The 18785-nt window shown below is 44.4% G+C and overlaps 1 protein-coding gene across 1 annotated transcript in view; it reads right to left on the reverse strand.

Annotated features, from left to right (window-relative positions):
* Positions 1 to 2100: 2100 nt before the first annotated feature.
* Positions 2101 to 18785, reverse strand: part of LOC139555243 (zinc finger transcription factor Trps1-like) — a 246275-nt gene continuing 229590 nt past the window's right edge. The window contains exon 7 of the mRNA XM_071368884.1: positions 2101 to 6635. Coding sequence (XP_071224985.1) covers positions 5118 to 6635 — 1518 coding nt within the window. The 3' untranslated portion in view covers positions 2101 to 5117. The remainder of the gene's footprint in view (positions 6636 to 18785) is intronic.

An 18785-nucleotide genomic window follows, 5' to 3' on the forward strand; every position in this document is an offset into this window, starting at 1 on the left:
CGGTAGATGGTTTGGTAGATGGTCTGGTAGATGGTCTGGTAGATGGTCCGGTAGATGGTTTGGTAGATGGTCTGGTAGATGGTCTGGTAGATGGTCTGGTAGATGGTCTGGTAGATGGTCTGGTAGATGGTCTGGTAGATGGTCTGGTAGATGGTCCGGTAGATGGTTTGGTAGATGGTCTGGTAGATGGTCTGGTAGATGGTCTGGTAGATGGTCTGGTAGATGGTCTGGTAGATGGTCCTGTAGATGGTTCGGTAGATGGTCCTGTAGATGGTCTGGTAGATGGTCTGGTAGATGGTCTGGTAGATGGTCTGGTAGATGGTCCTGTAGATGGTCTGGTAGATGGTCCTGTAGATGGTCTGGTAGATGGTCTGGTAGATGGTCTGGTAGATGGTCTGGTAGATGGTCCTGTAGATGGTCTGGTAGATGGTCCTGTAGATGGTCTGGTAGATGGTCTGGTAGATGGTCTGGTAGATGGTCCTGTAGATGGTTCGGTAGATGGTCCTGTAGATGGTCTGGTAGATGGTCTGGTAGATGGTCCTGTAGATGGTCCTGTAGATGGTCTGGTAGATGGTTCGGTAGATGGTCCTGTAGATGGTCTGGTAGATGGTCCTGTAGATGGTCTGGTAGATGGTCTGGTAGATGGTCTGGTAGATGGTCTGGTAGATGGTCCTGTAGATGGTCCTGTAGATGGTCCGGTAGATGGTCTGGTAGATGGTCTGGTAGATGGTCTGGTAGATGGTCTGGTAGATGGTCCGGTAGATGGTCTGGTAGATGGTTCGGTAGATGGTCCTGTAGATGGTCTGGTAGATGGTCTGGTAGATGGTCTGGTAGATGGTCTGGTAGATGGTCCTGTAGATGGTCTGGTAGATGGTTCGGTAGATGGTCCTGTAGATGGTCTGGTAGATGGTCTGGTAGATGGTCTGGTAGATGGTCTGGTAGATGGTCCTGTAGATGGTCCGGTAGATGGTCTGGTAGATGGTCTGGTAGATGGTCTGGTAGATGGTTTGGTAGATGGTTTGGTAGATGGTCTGGTAGATGGTCCTGTAGATGGTCTGGTAGATGGTCTGGTAGATGGTCTGGTAGATGGTCTGGTAGATGGTCCGGTAGATGGTCTGGTAGATGGTCTGGTAGATGGTCTGGTAGATGGTTTGATAGATGGTCCTGTAGATGGTCTGGTAGATGGTTTGGTAGATGGTCCTGTAGATGGTCCGGTAGATGGTCTGGTAGATGGTCTGGTAGATGGTCTGGTAGATGGTTTGGTAGATGGTTTGGTAGATGGTCTGGTAGATGGTCTGGTAGATGGTTCGGTAGATGGTCTGGTAGATGGTCTGGTAGATGGTCTGGTAGATGGTCCTGTAGATGGTCCGGTAGATGGTCTGGTAGATGGTTTGGTAGATGGTTTGGTAGATGGTCTGGTAGATGGTCTGGTAGATGGTTCGGTAGATGGTCTGGTAGATGGTCTGGTAGATGGTCTGGTAGATGGTCCTGTAGATGGTCTGGTAGATGGTCTGGTAGATGGTCTGGTAGATGGTCCTGTAGATGGTCTGGTAGATGGTCCTGTAGATGGTCTGGTAGATGGTCTGGTAGATGGTCCTGTAGATGGTCTGGTAGATGGTCTGGTAGATGGTCTGGTAGATGGTCTGGTAGATGGTCTGGTAGATGGTCCTGTAGATGGTCTGGTAGATGGTCTGGTAGATGGTCTGGTAGATGTTTCGGTAGATGGTCCGATAGGCCCACTTCATTTGTGAAAGACCATCCTTTGCTTTCCTTCAAGATACAGAAGACTGAATTACAGATGTTTATACATGACTATGTAGTTACATGTAATTACATATTTATTTATTTTTTATTGAACCTTTATTTAACTAGGCAAGTCAGTTAAGAATACATTTTTATTAAAAATGACTGCCCTCCCCGGCCAAACCCGGACGATGCTGAGTCAATTGTGCACCGCCCTATGGGATTCCCAATCACGGCCAGATGTGATACAGCCTGGATTCGAACTAGGGACTGTAGTGGCGAGCTAACTATATGTAGCTACATATACATCACAGCATGGTAATGGGAAGCACCACTGAATAAAAAGAGATTTCAGAACATGTTTTATTACTTTATTAATTATTATTATCATTATTATTATTCAAGTTTAGATGTAGACATCTTTGCCATCTTTGTTACATTTGTTTGCATGTAAAACCTACAACACAAAACATAAAGATGGTAGCAGAAAAAAACACAATAAAGAAACAAACAATCTAAACCCGACTTCTATGCAATAAAGTGTAAAAAAAAGAAACAACATTCAAAAAATGATGGTTAAAACATTTACCAAAACATTTGCTTTTTTTGCCATGTCCGTGTCCACACTAGTTTACTGGCGTCTTCAACACACAGATAATCCTGTCTGTCCATGTTGTTCCGTCTTCAACACACAGATAATCCTGTCTGTCCATGTTGTTCCGTCTTCAACACACAGATAATCCTGTCTGTCCATGTTTTTCTGTCTTCAACACACAGATAATCCTGTCTGTCCATGTTGTTTCTTTGTCTTTGTCTACTTTTGCAGTCCCTGTGTACAGCATGCTAATAACACATTTTAACACAATCATCTTTCTTCCTTGGAAATAAAACAGAATAACTGAAGTGCAAGCGTTAACATTTTTCTAATTCAAATTTAAAACAAAAATCGTTCCTTATGTTATTTGAAATCACATGACTGTTTCTGTGAAATGATTTTAGTATTATTATTTCAGTTTCTTTGTTTCTGAGAGGCGTTTGTAGCAACATTTTAATGCTATGTTGATTTCATCGCTATTTCACACAAATCCTCGCCTGCCGAATCCCAGGCAGACTCTAATTACATTATCCCCTGATCATGTATAAATAACTATGTACATCAAAGGATGGACAGTTTAGATTGAACTCATGTTTGATTCCTTTCAGCAGCAATGGGAATCATAGGAAGAAGTGCTCACACAAATGAAAGAGAGACAGAGAGACAGAGAAAGAGAGCGAGACAGAAAGAGAGAGAGGGAGAGACAGAGAGAGAGACAGAGAGAGAGAGAGACAGAGAGACAGAGAAAGAGAGCGAGACAGAAAGAGAGAGAGGGAGAGACAGAGAGAGAGAAAGAGAGCGAGACAGAGAGAGAGAGAGAGAAACAGAAAGAGACAGAGAGAGAGAGAGAGAGAGCAAGACAAAGAGAGAAAGACAGAGAGAGAGAGAGAGAGAGAGAGAGAGAGAGAGAGAGAGAGAGAGAGAGAGAGATACAGAGAGAGAGACAGAGAGAGAAACAGAGAGAGACAGAGAGAGAGAGAGAGAGCAAGACAGAGAGACAAAGAGAGAGAGAGAGAGAGAGAGAGAGAGAGAGAGAGAGAGAGAGAGAGAGAGAGAGAGAGAGAGAGAGAGAGAGAGAGAGAGAGAGATAAAACACATGAATGGGAGTCTTTTAGAGGCGAAACAGGTGGTCTACTAGCAAAGTACTAACAAGCTAAATAGAGGGATAATGTTGCTGTGTGGTAACATTTGTTTTGTCGCTCAAATGGTATTAATCTATCTACATAATGTCAAATGCTTTGACTACAAGGCCATAATCCAGGTTGAGGTGAACAAAACACTCAACATTGTTGATATTCAATGGCTTCTTTCTATCAAAAGGCACCTTTTTCACCTGTACATGGAACAAGTAGAATGTCATGCTATGTTCAAATCAAGTCCCAAAATGACTAAAAGCCAAATATTAAAGTATTATATAAATGCAATAGACACACAAAAAAAATGGGGCCTCGTGTACGCTATGGTCAGTTGAAATACCTGGATTGTAAAACCTATGATGCTCAAAGCTATAAAGCTCACAGAACAATACTTATAACCAAGCTACAGTATATCAGCTTCTCTTAAAAAAAGCATACAGGATGAACAAAGTCCAATACAGAGCATCTGTATAGACAATAAAGCATTTCAAAGTGTAGAAGCAGGAGCATACAAAGAAAGACATGGAATGGATAGTGCCTCTGTGCCATTCAAACAAACAGAAAAAAATCATTTGACTGTATTTCATCTCCCATTCAACCTTCTGACAAAAGGCCTCTGTTTTGTTACGTGATCGTCCTGTCCTGTCCACATGAGAGAAAAATACTCTGAATTGCAGGAATTTTGCTTCATTACCTTGTTTGCTACATTTGCAAATGTAAACAGTTTTGCAGAGCCAAGCTCGTGGCCCTTTACTAAATGCAAAGTCAATGTTGCATATCAACATACCAGGTAGAAAATACTTTGTTCAATATATCAGGCACTGATATTATGAATTTTTCATATTAACAACTTAGAAAAAAATATAGCTTTTTGCATTTTTCTTCCATCCCAAATGTCTTTAGTGATATAATGCTTGTATCCTAGCAACTAAGGCAGCAGCTTAAAATGTCTAGAGGAAGTTCTGTGACAATAGACTTCGCAAAAAATAAAAAAACGAACAAACAGTATCCATAACTAAAATACATTAAAACATAGACACTTAGTTGGATGTTAAGTGGAGACCGATGCAACTGAAACCACTGTAGGATATGTTTTTTGACTCAGCCACGGGCGTTCCCTGAGGACGTTTATTTGAGGACGATCCCATCACTAGTCATCGCTCTGCCCATCCACCGTGAAGGAGATTATGACAGACGACTGATGTTTCCCAGCTCCCCATTTTACATATCAATTCACACTTCCTCATTCCATTTGGAACATTGAACCAACCAGGTAAGAGAACATTCAACCCGTGCAGATGTACCTTGTTGTTCGCTGAACTGCCTTGTCAAAGTAACACTTCCCAAGAAAAAAAGAAACAATAGCAAAAAAAACTAAAAATAAGCGTCTATTTGTAGTACCATTTTCTTCAAAAGCGTTTTCCTTTACAAAAAAAGAAAAAGGAAACAGCCAATCGTTTGTTCTGTATTACGTCCAATATAAATGTTTAGATGATATGAGTTCCCTACAGAAGCTATCATGGCACGTTGAGCAAGAAGTCTTCTTCTCATTCAATCATTACAGTACGCTTTTGTCCATTTATTTTGTTCTTTTTCATACTGCTATGCCTGTGCTAAAAGTCCAAGTCTGTAATGCACCAAAATCACACAGAATCCTTTGGAGCATCGGCCTCAGCATCGGCCTCAGCCTCGACAGTTGGCAGGTGAAGCCCTCTCTGTATGTGTGTGGTGAAGTCGTACTTGTCTGCGCAGGCATGCAGGCAGATGCTGCACTGGAAGGGTCCTCCGTCAGCATGGCAGCTCATGTGCAGGGCGTGCATAACCTCATCCAGGAAGAGGATGCCACAGTGGATGCACTTACTGGTCAGCTCATCCTGAGTGCCCTGGTCCACCCTCTCCTTACTGGTCAGCTCATCCTGAGTGCCCTGGTCTACCCTCTCCTTACTGGTCAGCTCATCCTGAGTGCCCTGGTCCATCCTCTCCTTACTGGTCAGCTCATCCTGAGTGCCCTGGTCCAACCTCTCCGGCTTGGCTGCAACATCTGGGGGAGGAGAAGGCTGGGGGGATGCCCCCTCGTCTACTTTCTCCTCTCTTCTCTCCTGCTGCTCTCTATGCTTCTCATCCTCCTTCCCCGCCGGGACCGTGGGCAAGGCCCGTTTGTCGGCGCCGCTACTCCTCTCCTTGGCGGTAACGGCAGAGGCGGTGGAGCCGTTGGCGGTGGGTGCCGGTTTGGAATGTTTGATGGCCAGGTCGAGAGGGATGTCGCTTTCGGGGCCGGCGGAGGGCGGGAGAGGGAAGTGTGGGGGCAAGCTAAAGGTTTGGTAAGGCACAAAGCTTTGGCAAGGGTTGGGCAGACCAGGCATGTGGCCTAGATACTGTGGGTTGCCCGGAACAGACATCTTGTACTTAGTCCAGAAGCGCATCCAGTCGGACTCGTTCTGCAGGTCATTGTGGATAAAGGGCAGGCTGAAGAACGGGTACTGGTACTTCTCGATGGGGCTGCCCGGTGGCGAGTAGCTGGCCTGTTTGGAGGGACGCATGTACTTCTCGATGGGGCTACCCCTCTCTGAGGACAAGCTACCCTTCCCCTCCAAGCCCGTGTGATGGACCCCAGCCGAGCCCACCCCGTTCCCCTCCGCCCCTCCCTCTGCAGGGTTCTTGTTGTGTATGTGCAAAGGAGTCATTCGCTTGTGGATCTCCAGGGTTTGGCTAACTAGGAAGGAGTGGGTGGAGCGGGGGCTGGGGTGACCCTTGAACCCAGAGGACCCGTAGGCCTCGTACTGGCCCAGGGAATTCTGGGGCTCCCCTTTACGAGGGACGGGCACTCCTTCCGAGCCTGGCCCATCCTCTCCTGGCCGGCGCTCCAGGGGACTGCCATTGAGGCGCTCCTCGCTGCTGACCCTCTGCTGCTTGGAGCCCACAGGTTCGGAGGGCAAAGGGTCGGGGTTGAGGCGCTCCTCGCTGCTGACCCTCCGCTGCTTGGAGCCCACAGGTTCGGAGGGCAGAGGGTCGGAGTTGAGGCGCTCCTCGCTGCTGATCCTCCGCTGCTTGGAGCCCACAGGTTCGGAGGGCAGAGGGTCGGGGTTGAGGCGCTTCCTCGTGCGCCGGCGGATGATCTGCTCGCCGTTGTTCTGCTTGATGATGTTCAGCGGCCGGGGAGTCTGGTGAGAGACAAAGATAGATATTTTATTTACGTACTGTATGTATCAAGCTATACATAAAAACATTTACATAAATATGTCCTTAATAATAGGAATTTCATAGTAGAGAATATTACCAGAGCATGTCACAACACTAAGGGCTCGATTCCATCCATATCGCTGAATATCGTCGCTATAGTGTGATTGAAACTTAAAGGCAATGTTCCCGCGTTCACGGAGACCGCAGTCACGGTAAACACTGCATATGTCGGTTCATTCTGAAAAATTCCCTTTATATTCAATCGTGCTATACTGCGGATCTTCAGCGATATGGATTGAATCAAGCTCTAAAATGATCCCAGAATGACTGCAATATAAAAAGGGGACTCCGCGAGTCAGGCTGTAGTCAGTGTAGCTTAATCCTGATAGTTACAGCTCGTCTGTCCTCCACTGCCCCCCCCTCCCGTAACACCCCCTGCACCCTCTGCTCCCCGGCCGCCACCCAGTCACAGCTGGGCAGACAGGAGACACGAGCACCTGGCCTCCGTCTAGCGCTGACACAGACAAGCCTTGCCCTAGGGCATCGCACATTGCTTATTACAGCCCAATAAGGGGCTAAGGCCTACTGTAAATACTGCAGGAGTGTTGCTGTACTGCAGATGGCACACAGCTGTTTAAATGGGAACACATTTTATTTACTGCAAGATCCACAGAATAGTAGATGTAGCCTACAGAATCCACTCATTAACTAGCCACTTCATCTGTTTAGCCACCAGGCAAATACAGTAATCATTAAACAATATATTTTGTTGTGTGGCCAGTTTAGGGTCATAATTTCTTCGTAATTTCTGTGTTTGCGTGTGATATGACATGCCCCAAGCATTGACTTGAAAAATACAGAAACATCCAGTCTCGTCTGGAGAAGGAAGTCTGTCTACCTTTAGGGCATATTTGAAATGGAAGACAAAAATGAACATTCTTGCCCTCATTTATCACCTAGGCCTTTCCTTCCAATTCCTTTTCCTGTTCTATTTATTTTTCTCTCCTTCTTGCCACAGGTAGGGTTCGGCATTTACCACCAACTTCTCTCAGGTGACACCTCGCATGGCAATGCCGACAGACATGTTTTCATACCAACGTTTCCCCACTTTCCATGGAAATCTCCCAGAAATCACTGCAAGCCCAAACTAATGGGCACATAAGAGAGAGAGAGAACATTTTAAATGGAGGTGAGGACATTTCCATTGCTCTGCTCCCTACACATACTGCATATGAAGAAATGACCAGAAGAGAATATGAATTAAAGGGATCAGATTGTCCGCATTGCAGACTGAATTCTAGGTGTGAAATGTCCCTGAGGAATCAATCCCACACACCATACCGCTGCCTCTCAGCTTGTCTTTGTGATGGACAATCTGTTGTCATGTTCCTGGGGAAAGGAAACCAATCATTTCAACCCCTAAAATGGGGGGGTAAAAAATGAATGAAATAATCCATGTCACAGGTCGGAAGATAGGAAAAAGGGAAGCCTAGTATTTTCCCACCCTACATACATACAGTATAGTTATTTATTCAGAAACACGGAGCAGAGTATGTGAGCGGAGTTGAGTGGTTGGAAATCCCGCTCATTGCTCCACGTCCATTTCAACCGCTCCGCTAAAAACCACTACTCACTCACAGGGAGAAGAAACTGCCGCTCCAAATTCGCTCCATTCATTAAAATCACAATTTAACAAAAAATCCATCTATTGTTGTGACTACATGGATCAACCATTTGGTTTTGAAGTATTGAAATCAAACCATATGATTTGAATGAAAAGTATTTGAATAAACATGAAAAGGTGAATGTAAGAAGCGCTCACCATTTTAAATAGGCTACATGTCATATTAAACAGCATATAAACACTCTAAATAGGTCAGGAGCCAGACAGAGTCTAAGAAGGCTATATGATTTCAAGGCTATAGCCTACAAAGAAACACATTGTGAGTGTGACACACTAGGATGGTAGGCAGTCAGGGACATTAGACCCTCAGCATTTAAACGACATTTCTTTGTATTAAATCATTATAGTCTATAAATTGTGCATACAGGCTGTGACTTAGCCTACTTAGAATGAAATACAAATTAAATAAAAAATGTCTTATTAGGCTCAGTCTATCTTTAAATACATTTTTAGAAACACGAGTTTGTCCAGTCTGTGGCTGCAGGCTCATGCGATGGTGTCTGGAGAGCCAGCCAGCAGCGGGGAATATCCTCTCCACACTTGCAGAGCCACTGGGGATGCTAAACACCCTTTAGGCCACTCTTGCCAGGCTGAGCAGAGATGCAGAGTTGTTTTTACATTTTTCTATAGATAGGCCTAAAGTTTTTAAGGCAAAATAACCCAATAAAATCAGAACGCTCCTTGAATGTTGGAAAATGCCAGGCCTATCAGGCCAAAAACAAGTATGGCATATTGTATAGATAATAGAACAAAAATGTATGAAACGTTTAAGAGATCTGATTTTTGTTTATAAATACTTTGGTACAATGACACACTTAATTAGCTACCCACCTCATTCCTTTCTTTTAGCATGTGCATGTAGTAAGTACACCATCATGCTTTGGGGATATGTGTCTTTTCAGATTCCACAATGATTCTTTAGTTGTGGATAATACATCACTGCACTCCCTCTCTTGGTCCTCATCTTTGTAAGTCACCTTGATTTAGCAGCTGTGTGTTTTATCAGTTTCTTTATGAAAAGGTTGTATTTACAATGGTGTTTGTTCTTGTGGCAACAGGTCACAAATGTTGCTGATGTGATTGAACACTGATCACCCAATATATATGGGAGTTTATCACAAGTTAATTTATTTTTGAATTCTTTGTGGGTCTGTGTAATCTGAGGGAAATATGTGTCTCTAATTTGGTCATATATTTGGTAGGAGGTTAGGAAGTGCGGCTCAGTTACCACCTAATTTTGTGGGCAATATGCACATAGCCTGTCTTCTCCTGAGAGCTAAGTCTGCCTACGGCAGCCTTTCTCAATAGCAAGGCTCTGCTCACTGAGTCTGTACATAGTCAAAAATGTCTTAATTTTGGATCAGTCACAGTGGTCAGGTATTCTGCCACGCTGTACTGTACTCTCTGTTTAGGTGCAAAAAGCATTCTACTTTGCGCAGTTTTTTTTGTAAATTCTTTCCAAGTAATTATCTTTTTGTTTTCTCATGATTTCGTTGGGACTCTTCTCCAGGTTCATCTCTCTGTAGGTGATGGCTTTGTTATGGAAGGTTTGGCAATCACTTCCTTTTAGGTGGTTGTAGAATTTAACGGCTCTTTTCTGGATTTGGATAATTAGCGGGTATCGGCCTAATTCTGCTCTGCATGCATTATTTAGCGTTTTACATTGTACACAGAGGATATTTTATCAGAATTCTGCCTGCATAGTCTCAATTTGGTGTTTGTCCCATTTTGTGAATTCTATAATGGGCAATGGGTTCTATAACTGATTCAAGTATTTTTAGCCAGATCCTAATTGGTATGTTTTTTATGTTCCTTTTGATGGCATAGAAGGCATTTCTTGCCTTGTCTCTCAGATCGTTCACAGCTTTGTGGAAGTTACCTGTGGCGCTGATGTTTAGGCCGAGGTATGTATAGTTTTTTGTGTGGTCTTGGGCAACGGTGTCTAGATGGAAATTGTATTTGTGGCAACTGGACCTTTTTTGGAACCCCATTATTTTTGTCTTACTGAGATTTACCCGACAGGGTTCAGGTCTGACAGAATCTGTGCAGAAGATCTAGGTGCTGCTGTAGGCCCTCCTTGGTTGGTGACAGAAGCACCAGATCATCAGCAAACAGTAGACATTTGACTTCAGATTCTAGTAGGGTGAGGCCGGGTGCTGCAGACTGTTCTAGTGCCCTCGCCAATTTGTTGATGTATATGTTGAAGAGGGTGGGGCTTAAGCTGCATCCCTGTCTCACCCCCGGCCCTGTGGAAAGTAATGTGTGTTTTTTGCCAATTTTAACCACACGCTTGCTGTTTGTGTACATGGATTTTATAATGTTGTAAGCTTTCCCACAAACACCAATTTCCATCAATTTGTATAGCAGACCGTCATGCCAAATTGAATCAAAAGTTTTTTTGAAATCAACAAAGCATGAGAAGACTTTGCCTTTGTTTTGGTTTGTTTGTTTGTCAATTAGGGTGTGCAGGGTGAATACGTGATCTGTCGTATGGTCACTTGGTAAAAAGCCAATTTGACATTTGCTAAGTACATTGTTTTCGCTGATGAAAAATGTACGAATCTGCTGTTAATGATAAGGCAGGATTTTCCCAAGGTTGCTGTTGACGCATATCCCACGGTAGTTATTGGGGTCAAGTTTGTCTCCACTTTTGTGGATTAGGGTGATCAGTCCTTGATTCCAAATATTGGGGAATATGCCAGAGCTGAGGATGATGTTAAAGAGTTTAAGTATAGCCATTTGGAATTTGTGGTCTGAATATTTTATCAGTTAATTTAGGATACCATCAACCCCATAGGCCTTTTTGGGTTGGAGGGTTTGTATTTTGTCCTGTAGTTTATTCAATGTAATTGGAGAATCCAGTGGGTTCTGGCAGTCTTTAATAGTTGATTCTAAGATTTGTATTTGATCATGTATATGTTTTTGCTGTTTGTTCTTTGTTATAGAGACAAAAAGATTGGAAAAGTGGTTTACCCATACATCTCCAATTTGGATAGATAATTCTTCGTGTTGTTGTTTGTTTAGTGTTTTCCAATTTTCCAAGAAGTGATTCGATTCTATGGATTCTTCAATGACATTGAGCTGATTTCTGACGTGCTGTTCCTTTATTCCCGTAGAGTATTTCTGTTTAAGTGATTCACCACAGTGAAGGCGTAGCCTCAGTTTTCCTGGGTCTCTATGCTTTTGTTTGTACAGGTTGCTCAATTTATTTTTTTAGGTTTTTGCCTTCTTCATCAAACCATTTGTCATTGTTGTTCATTTTCTTAAGTTGTCAGCTTGAAATGTTTTGATTTGATAGGGAAGCTGAGATGTTTAGGTTTTCCACTGCTAAGTTTACACCTTCACTATTACAGTGAAACATTTGTCCAGGAAATTGTCTAGAAGGGATTGAATTTGTTGTTGCCTAATAAATTTTTGGTAGATTTCCACACTACTTTCCTTCCATCTATAGAATGTATAAATATTATGCAGTTCCTTTGGCTTTGATGACTCATGATTAGGGATGGGTATCATTAAGATTTTACCAATACTGCTTATCGATCCGGTACTTTAAAGGTATTCTTGTCACGCCCTAACCTGAGATATCTCTGTTTTCTTTATATTTCGGTTAGGTCGGGGTGTGACTAGGGTGGGTACGTTAGTTTTTGTATTGTCTAGGTTTTTTTGTATTGTCTATGTTTTTTTGTATGTCTAGGGTTTTTGTAGGTCTAGGTGATTTGTATGTCTATGGTGGCCTGATATGGTTCCCAATCAGAGGCAGCTGTTTATCGTTGTCTCTGATTGGGGATCATATTTAGGTAGCCATTTTCCCTTTGGTGTTTGTGGGTTCTTGTTCTATGTTTAGTTGCCTGTCTGCACTACTCATATTAGCGTCACGGTTCGTTTTGTTATTTTGTTAGTTTTGTTCAGTGTTCATTCTTAAATAAAGAAGAATGTACGCATACCACGCTGCACCTTGTTTCCTCCTTACAACGGCTGTCACAATTCTTCTCGGTTATTTTTCTTACGAGAAAAAAACGAAACAAATTAAGAACAGAATCAACATTGCTTTATTTTCTGAAATGTTCTGAAATGTTCTGAAATAAATAAAATAAACAATTATTTACAGCAAAAGAAAAAGCAATGTTTTGATCAAATCACTATTATAGACTCTAATGTTGTGATGATGGAAATGTAAAACAAATGAAATAAACAATATTTTCCTGCAAAAGAAAAGACAGTGGTATAGAACAACATGGGTGGGGCCTGCAGGTAGGCTGCAGAAGGACTAACAGTTCTTAGCAGTTCTTCTGGAGAAAGATAAACATATTGCCTTCTCTGGCAGAAGTCGGGACCTCTCCTGGCTTATTGCGTTCCCTGCTGTCAAAAATACCCTATTGCTAGGGGTGGAGGAGGCTTGAGCACAGAGGTAGCTTGTTGCAATGTTTGTGAGGATGGGCAGAGTAGCTCTCTTCTCCCACCACCACTACAGCACAGGATCTTCAGCCATGGGGATGGGAGGCAGGCTTTTGTAGAGGTCGACCTCTAGGTCAACAGGCTCACTGAGGGTGAGGGACGAGGTGTCCTGTTGGATCGTCAACCTCAACTCCCTGTCCTTCTCTGAGAACAGCTCCTCCAAGGCACTCCTTGTTTTGTACAATGGAGGGACTGTCTCCTCCATTTCCTCTCCATCTCCTTCAGGCGCCTCCTCCTGTTGCTGGTGCTCTGTGTCTGTCTGCTCCGGCTCCTGTGACAGCCCTGGTGTTGCTCCTGTCACATTGGCCTCAACAGTTGCTTTCCTCAGCCTGTCCCAGATGGCGTCACTCACCGGCCTCTCTTTAAATCTGGGGTCCATTGCTGTGGCCTCAGAGGTTCTCCAACACCTTCTCTTTGATGGTTGCCACAAACGTTGTAACTTCATGCTTCACAGTGAAGTGCTCTTCCAGTTTGTGGAGGATGGGTTTGATCTGTCCACGGGGGGCATTCTATTCACATGACACACACAGTGTGGATGTATAGAGGATTCTCATGAGCTGGACAAACTCCTCAGCTGCTGCTTGGATGGCTGGATACGGCTCCATGAATCTCTCCATCATTAGATAGAGTTCCATCTGGTCTTGACATCAAGGATAAGTGAGTGTTGCGGAAGGCCTGAAACAACAAAAAACAACATACATTTAATTACCGCACACTTGAATATTGAATTAAATTGTTAAATGTGAGAATTTCAAAATACTACTTTAACAGATTGAACTGGCTTCTTACCAAGGAGCTGCTGCTTTTCCTTCCAGACTGTTTTGGACATCGAGGATCTCTTGAACCACACGACCACTGCTCTGATTCAGGCTGCCCATTTATCAATGGAAGTCATTTAGTAGATTTTCCGCGCTGCCAGATTCAGTGTGTGTGCAAAGCATCCTATTTTTAGGATGTGTAGCCTCTTGATGGCAACATCCATATTAACAGCATTATCAACAGTCACAGCTACAATCTTGCTTGGCTCCGTCTCAAACTCTTCCAGAATGTCTGAGAGCTCCTCTGACAATACTTGGCCAGTTTGTGATTTGTACACTGCCCTGGTGTGGAGGACCTTCTGTTTTACACTGTCCTGGTGTGAAGGACCTTCTGTTTTACACTGCCCTGGTGTGGAGGACCTTCTGTTTTACACTGTCCTGGTGTAGAGGACCTTCTGTTTTACACTGCCCTGGTGTGGAGGACCTTCTGTTTTACACTGCCCTGGTGTGGATGACCTTCTGTTTTACACTGCCCTGGTGTGGAGGACCTTCTGTTTTACACTGCCCTGGTGTGGATAACCTTCTGTTTTACACTGTCCTGGTGTGGAGGACCTTCTGTTTTACACTGCCCTGGTGTGAAGGACCTTCTGTTTTACACTGTCCTGGTGTGGAGGACCTTCTGTTTTACACTGTCCTGGTGTGGAGGACCTTCTGTTTTACACTGCCCTGGTGTGAAGGACCTTCTGTTTTACACTGCCCTGGTGTGGAGGACCTTCTGTTTTACACTGTCCTGGTGTGGAGGACCTTCTGTTTTACACTGCCCTGGTGTGAAGGACCTTCTGTTTTACACTGTCCTGGTGTGGAGGACCTTCTGTTTTACACTGCCCTGGTGTGGAGGACCTTCTGTTTTACACTGTCCTGGTGTGAAGGACCTTCTGTTTTACACTGTCCTGGTGTGGAGGACCTTCTGTTTTACACTGCCCTGGTGTGGAGGACCTTCTGTTTTACACTGTCCTGGTGTGGAGGACCTTCTGTTTTACACTGTCCTGGTGTGAAGGACCTTCTGTTTTACACTGTCCTGGTGTGGAGGACCTTCTGTTTTACACTGTCCTGGTGTGGAGGACCTTCTGTTTTACACTGCCCTGGTGGGGAGGACCTTCTGTTCTACACTACCCTGGTGTGGAGGACCTTCTGTTTTACACTGCCCTGGTGTGGAGGACCTTCTGTTTTACACTGTCCTGGTGTGGAGGACCTTCTGTTTTACACTGTCCTGGTGTGAAGGACCTTCTGTTTTACACTGTCCTGGTGTGGAGGACCTTCTGTTTTACACTGTCCTGGTGTGAAGGACCTTCTGTTTTACACTGTCCTGGTGTAGATGACCTTCTGTTTTACACTGCCCTGGTGTGGAGGACCTTCTGTTTTACACTGCCCTGGTGTGGAGGACCTTCTGTTTTACACTGCCCTGGTGTGGAGGACCTTCTGTTTTACACTGCCCTGGTGTGGAGGACCTTCTGTTTTACACTGCCCTGGTGTGAAGGACCTTCTGTTTTACACTGCCCTGGTGTGGAGGACCTTCTGTTCTACACTGCCCTGGTGTGGAGGACCTTCTGTTCTACACTGCCCTGGTGTGGAGGACCTTCTGTTTTACACTGCCCTGGTGTGAATGACCTTCTGTTTACACTGCCCTGGTGTGAATGACCTTCTGTTTACACTGCCCTGGTGTGGAGGACCTTCTGTTTTACACTGCCCTGGTGTGAAGGACCTTCTGTTTTACACTGTCCTGGTGTGGAGGACCTTCTGTTTTACACTGTCCTGGTGTGGATGACCTTCTGTTTTACACTGTCCTGGTGTAGAGGACCTTCTGTTTTACACTGTCCTGGTGTGAATGACCTTCTGTTTTACACTGTCCTGGTGTGAATGACCTTCTGTTTTACACTGTCCTGGTGTGAAGGACCTTCTGTTTTACACTGTCCTGGTGTGGAGGACCTTCTGTTTTACACTGCCCTGGTGTGGAGGACCTTCTGTTTTACACTGTCCTGGTGTGGAGGACCTTCTGTTTTACACTGCCCTGGTGTGAAGGACCTTCTGTTTTACACTGCCCTGGTGTGAATGACCTTCTGTTTTACACTGTCCTGGTGTAGAGGACCTTCTGTTTTACACTGCCCTGGTGTGAATGACCTTCTGTTTTACACTGTCCTGGTGTGGAGGACCTTCTGTTTTACACTGTCCTGGTGTGGAGGACCTTCTGTTTTACACTGCCCTGGTGTGGAGGACCTTCTGTTTTACACTGCCCTGGTGTGAATGACCTTCTGTTTTACACTGCCCTGGTGTGGAGGACTTTCTGTTTTACACTGCCCTGGCTTGTGTACTGCACTGTAACAGTGAGATAGTGGTCCGGACAAAGGCTGGTCCACCCGTCTGATGTGATGTCCAGCTTTGGCACGTCCTTCAGCTCAGTGATCACATTGACCTTTTCTACACCCTACCAGGTAGGAAGTAACTCCTGGAGGGAGGGGTATATTTGGGGGTGAGGGCCTTGCTCATCTCTCTACAGTAAACAAAATACATAGTTTTCATGTGTTGAATTATCATTATTGAATGTTTGTGCTGTTGTGTGTTGTATTGTGGAGTGATGGGACTAACATACACCCCTTCTATACAACTATATCCTAAACATGAATACAACTCAATATAGACTGTTACCTAAAGCCCTTGGACTCCACTGTTGCAAAGGGGTGTAGGCCTTTCACTATGAACTTGGTCACGGCTAGGTGGCACTCATTCACCCTCTCCTCAGTCATCCTTCCACTAGCTGCCAGCGTGAAGGGGCTTTGGGTTTGTCTTAGGCTTGGACCAGCGGTATTAGAGGGAGGAGTGGGTTGGTTCATTGTAGCTGCAACTTTAACAAAAAAGTTGCAAAATCTTTAAATGGGTGATTGAATTTCTGAACGCGCCCATAGCTAAACAATCAGCTGGCTAATGGTTCCTTTTGATCATGAACCCATGTTCACATAATCTAGTTAACTCTGTGTGTGTGGGCACTAGGCTGCTAGCATACATACCTAACGGAGATCAGACAACGAGGGATGAACTACTAGCCAGTCGAAAACTGTGCATTTCTCTGCCTGTACATGATGCACTTTCCATAGACGTTTGGACAGATTGCTCGTGTTTTTCACCCTTACAAGAAAAAGTATTGTTGTACTTGTGGTAACGAGCATTGTCAGCATCAACTCTGGTAAAGTGTAACCACACTTCTGAACGTTTAGTTCTCTCCTCCAACGTCACTAATTAACAGCAGGGTCTTTCTTGTGTGTGTGTGTGTGCGTGTGTGTGCGTGCGTGTGTGTGTGTGTATGCGTGTGTGTGCGTGCGTGTGTGTGTGCGTGTGTGTGTGTGCGTGTGTGTGTGTGTGCTGTAGCGTGTGAGAGACACGTGCGAGAGATCTCCCTTCTGGATTGGTAATAGTGACAACGCATCATAGACGAATGTCTTAATCATATTGCAAATTAGAAACGGTTGGTGAGATGAAATGTGCAAGATAACGTTTATGTAGCAATAATAAATAGGAAATCTTAATTTCTTCAGTACCGAAAGCAGAACCGATAATTTAGCCTCGGGGCCCGTTTAATACCGGGTTTTGGCACCCATCCCTACTCATGATTGAGTATACCTCTGTTGAAGTAGAGTGTGATGTTGTCAGTGGACTGACTGTGAATGCTCTAAGGGGCTCTGGGTTGAGGTCAGTGATAAAGTAGTCTACAGTACTACTACAAGAGATGAGCTATAGGTGTATCTACCGTAGTAGTCCCATCGAAGTCTACCATTGACAAGGTACATACCCAGCGTCTGACAGAGCTGCAGAAGTTGTGACCCATTTTTGTTGGTTATGTTGTCATAGTTGTGTCTAGGGGGGCAGATGGGGGAGGGAATGCTGTCACCTCCAAGTTGGTGTTTGTCCCCCTGTGTGCTGAGGGTGTCAGGTTCTTGTCCAGTTCTGGCATTTAGGTCACCACCGATTAGTACATGTCCCTGGGCCTGGAAATGGTTGATCTCCCCTCTAGGATGGAGAAGCTGTCATCGTTAAAGTATGGGCATTCTATTGAGGGGATACATGAGGACATTTTTCTCTGTTGAGAATAATTTTCTTATTCATTTCTAGCCAGATGTAAAATGTTCCTGTTTTGACAAATTTAATAGAGTGAGTTGGGTCTGCTCTATACCAAATTAGCATACCCCCTGAGTCTCTTCCCTGTTTCACACCTGATCGTTTGGTGGATGGGACTACCAGCACTCTGTAACCTAGAGGACAACCATAGTGTCTAGTGTTGTTTTTGTGTGGTTTAGGCCCGGACCCCCTCTCTCTCTCTCTCTCTCTCTCTCTCTCTCTCTCTCTCTCTCTCTCTCTCTCTCTCTCTCTCTCTCTCTCTCTCTCTCTCTCTCTCTCTCTCTCTCTCTCTCTCTCTCTCTCTCTCTCTCTCTCTCTCTCTCTCTCTCTCTCTCTCCTCTCTCTCTCTCTCTCTCTCTCTTTCTTTCTTTCTCTCTCAGCCAGCTGTCAAGGCTGTCTGTCTGGAGCAGGAGGAGAAGCAGAGGATGAGTCAGACCAGAAGAAAGAAAGAGTGCCCTCTACTGACCGGAACATTATGAACCCACACAGCCATGGACGCTCTTTGTCCTCCCTTCTCTCTGTCTCTGTCTTTCTCTCAATTCAAATCAATTTAAGGGCTTTATTGGCATGGGAAACATATGTTAACATTGCCAAAGCAGGTGAAGTAGATAATAAACAAAAGTGAAATAAACAATAAAATGTACAGTAAACATTACACGCACAAAAGTTCCAAAAGAATAAAGACATTTCAAATCTGTGTCTCTCTCTCTCTCTGTGTGTGTCTCTCTCTCTCTGTGTGTGTCTCTCTCTCTCTCTCTGTGTGTCTCTCTCTCTCTCTCTCTCTCTCTCTCTCTCTCTCTCTGTCTCTCTCTCTCTGTGTCTCTCTGACTCTCGCTGTGTGTCTGTGTCTGTCTGTCTCTGTGTGTGTGTCTTCTCTCTCTCTCTCTCTCTCTCTCTCTCTCTCTCTCTCTCTCTCTCTCTGTCTTTGTCTCAATTCGTCTCTCTATGTGTCTCTCTCTCGCAATTAAATAAAATTGAATGATGGCACGATGTAACAATATACATATTGCCAAAGCAACTTTGGAGATTTACAATATTAACATCATTGAAATAGTAATAATCAATAT

The sequence above is a fragment of the Salvelinus alpinus genome, chromosome 26 (genome assembly GCF_045679555.1).
Source record: "Salvelinus alpinus chromosome 26, SLU_Salpinus.1, whole genome shotgun sequence".
Lineage (NCBI taxonomy): Eukaryota > Metazoa > Chordata > Actinopteri > Salmoniformes > Salmonidae > Salvelinus > Salvelinus alpinus.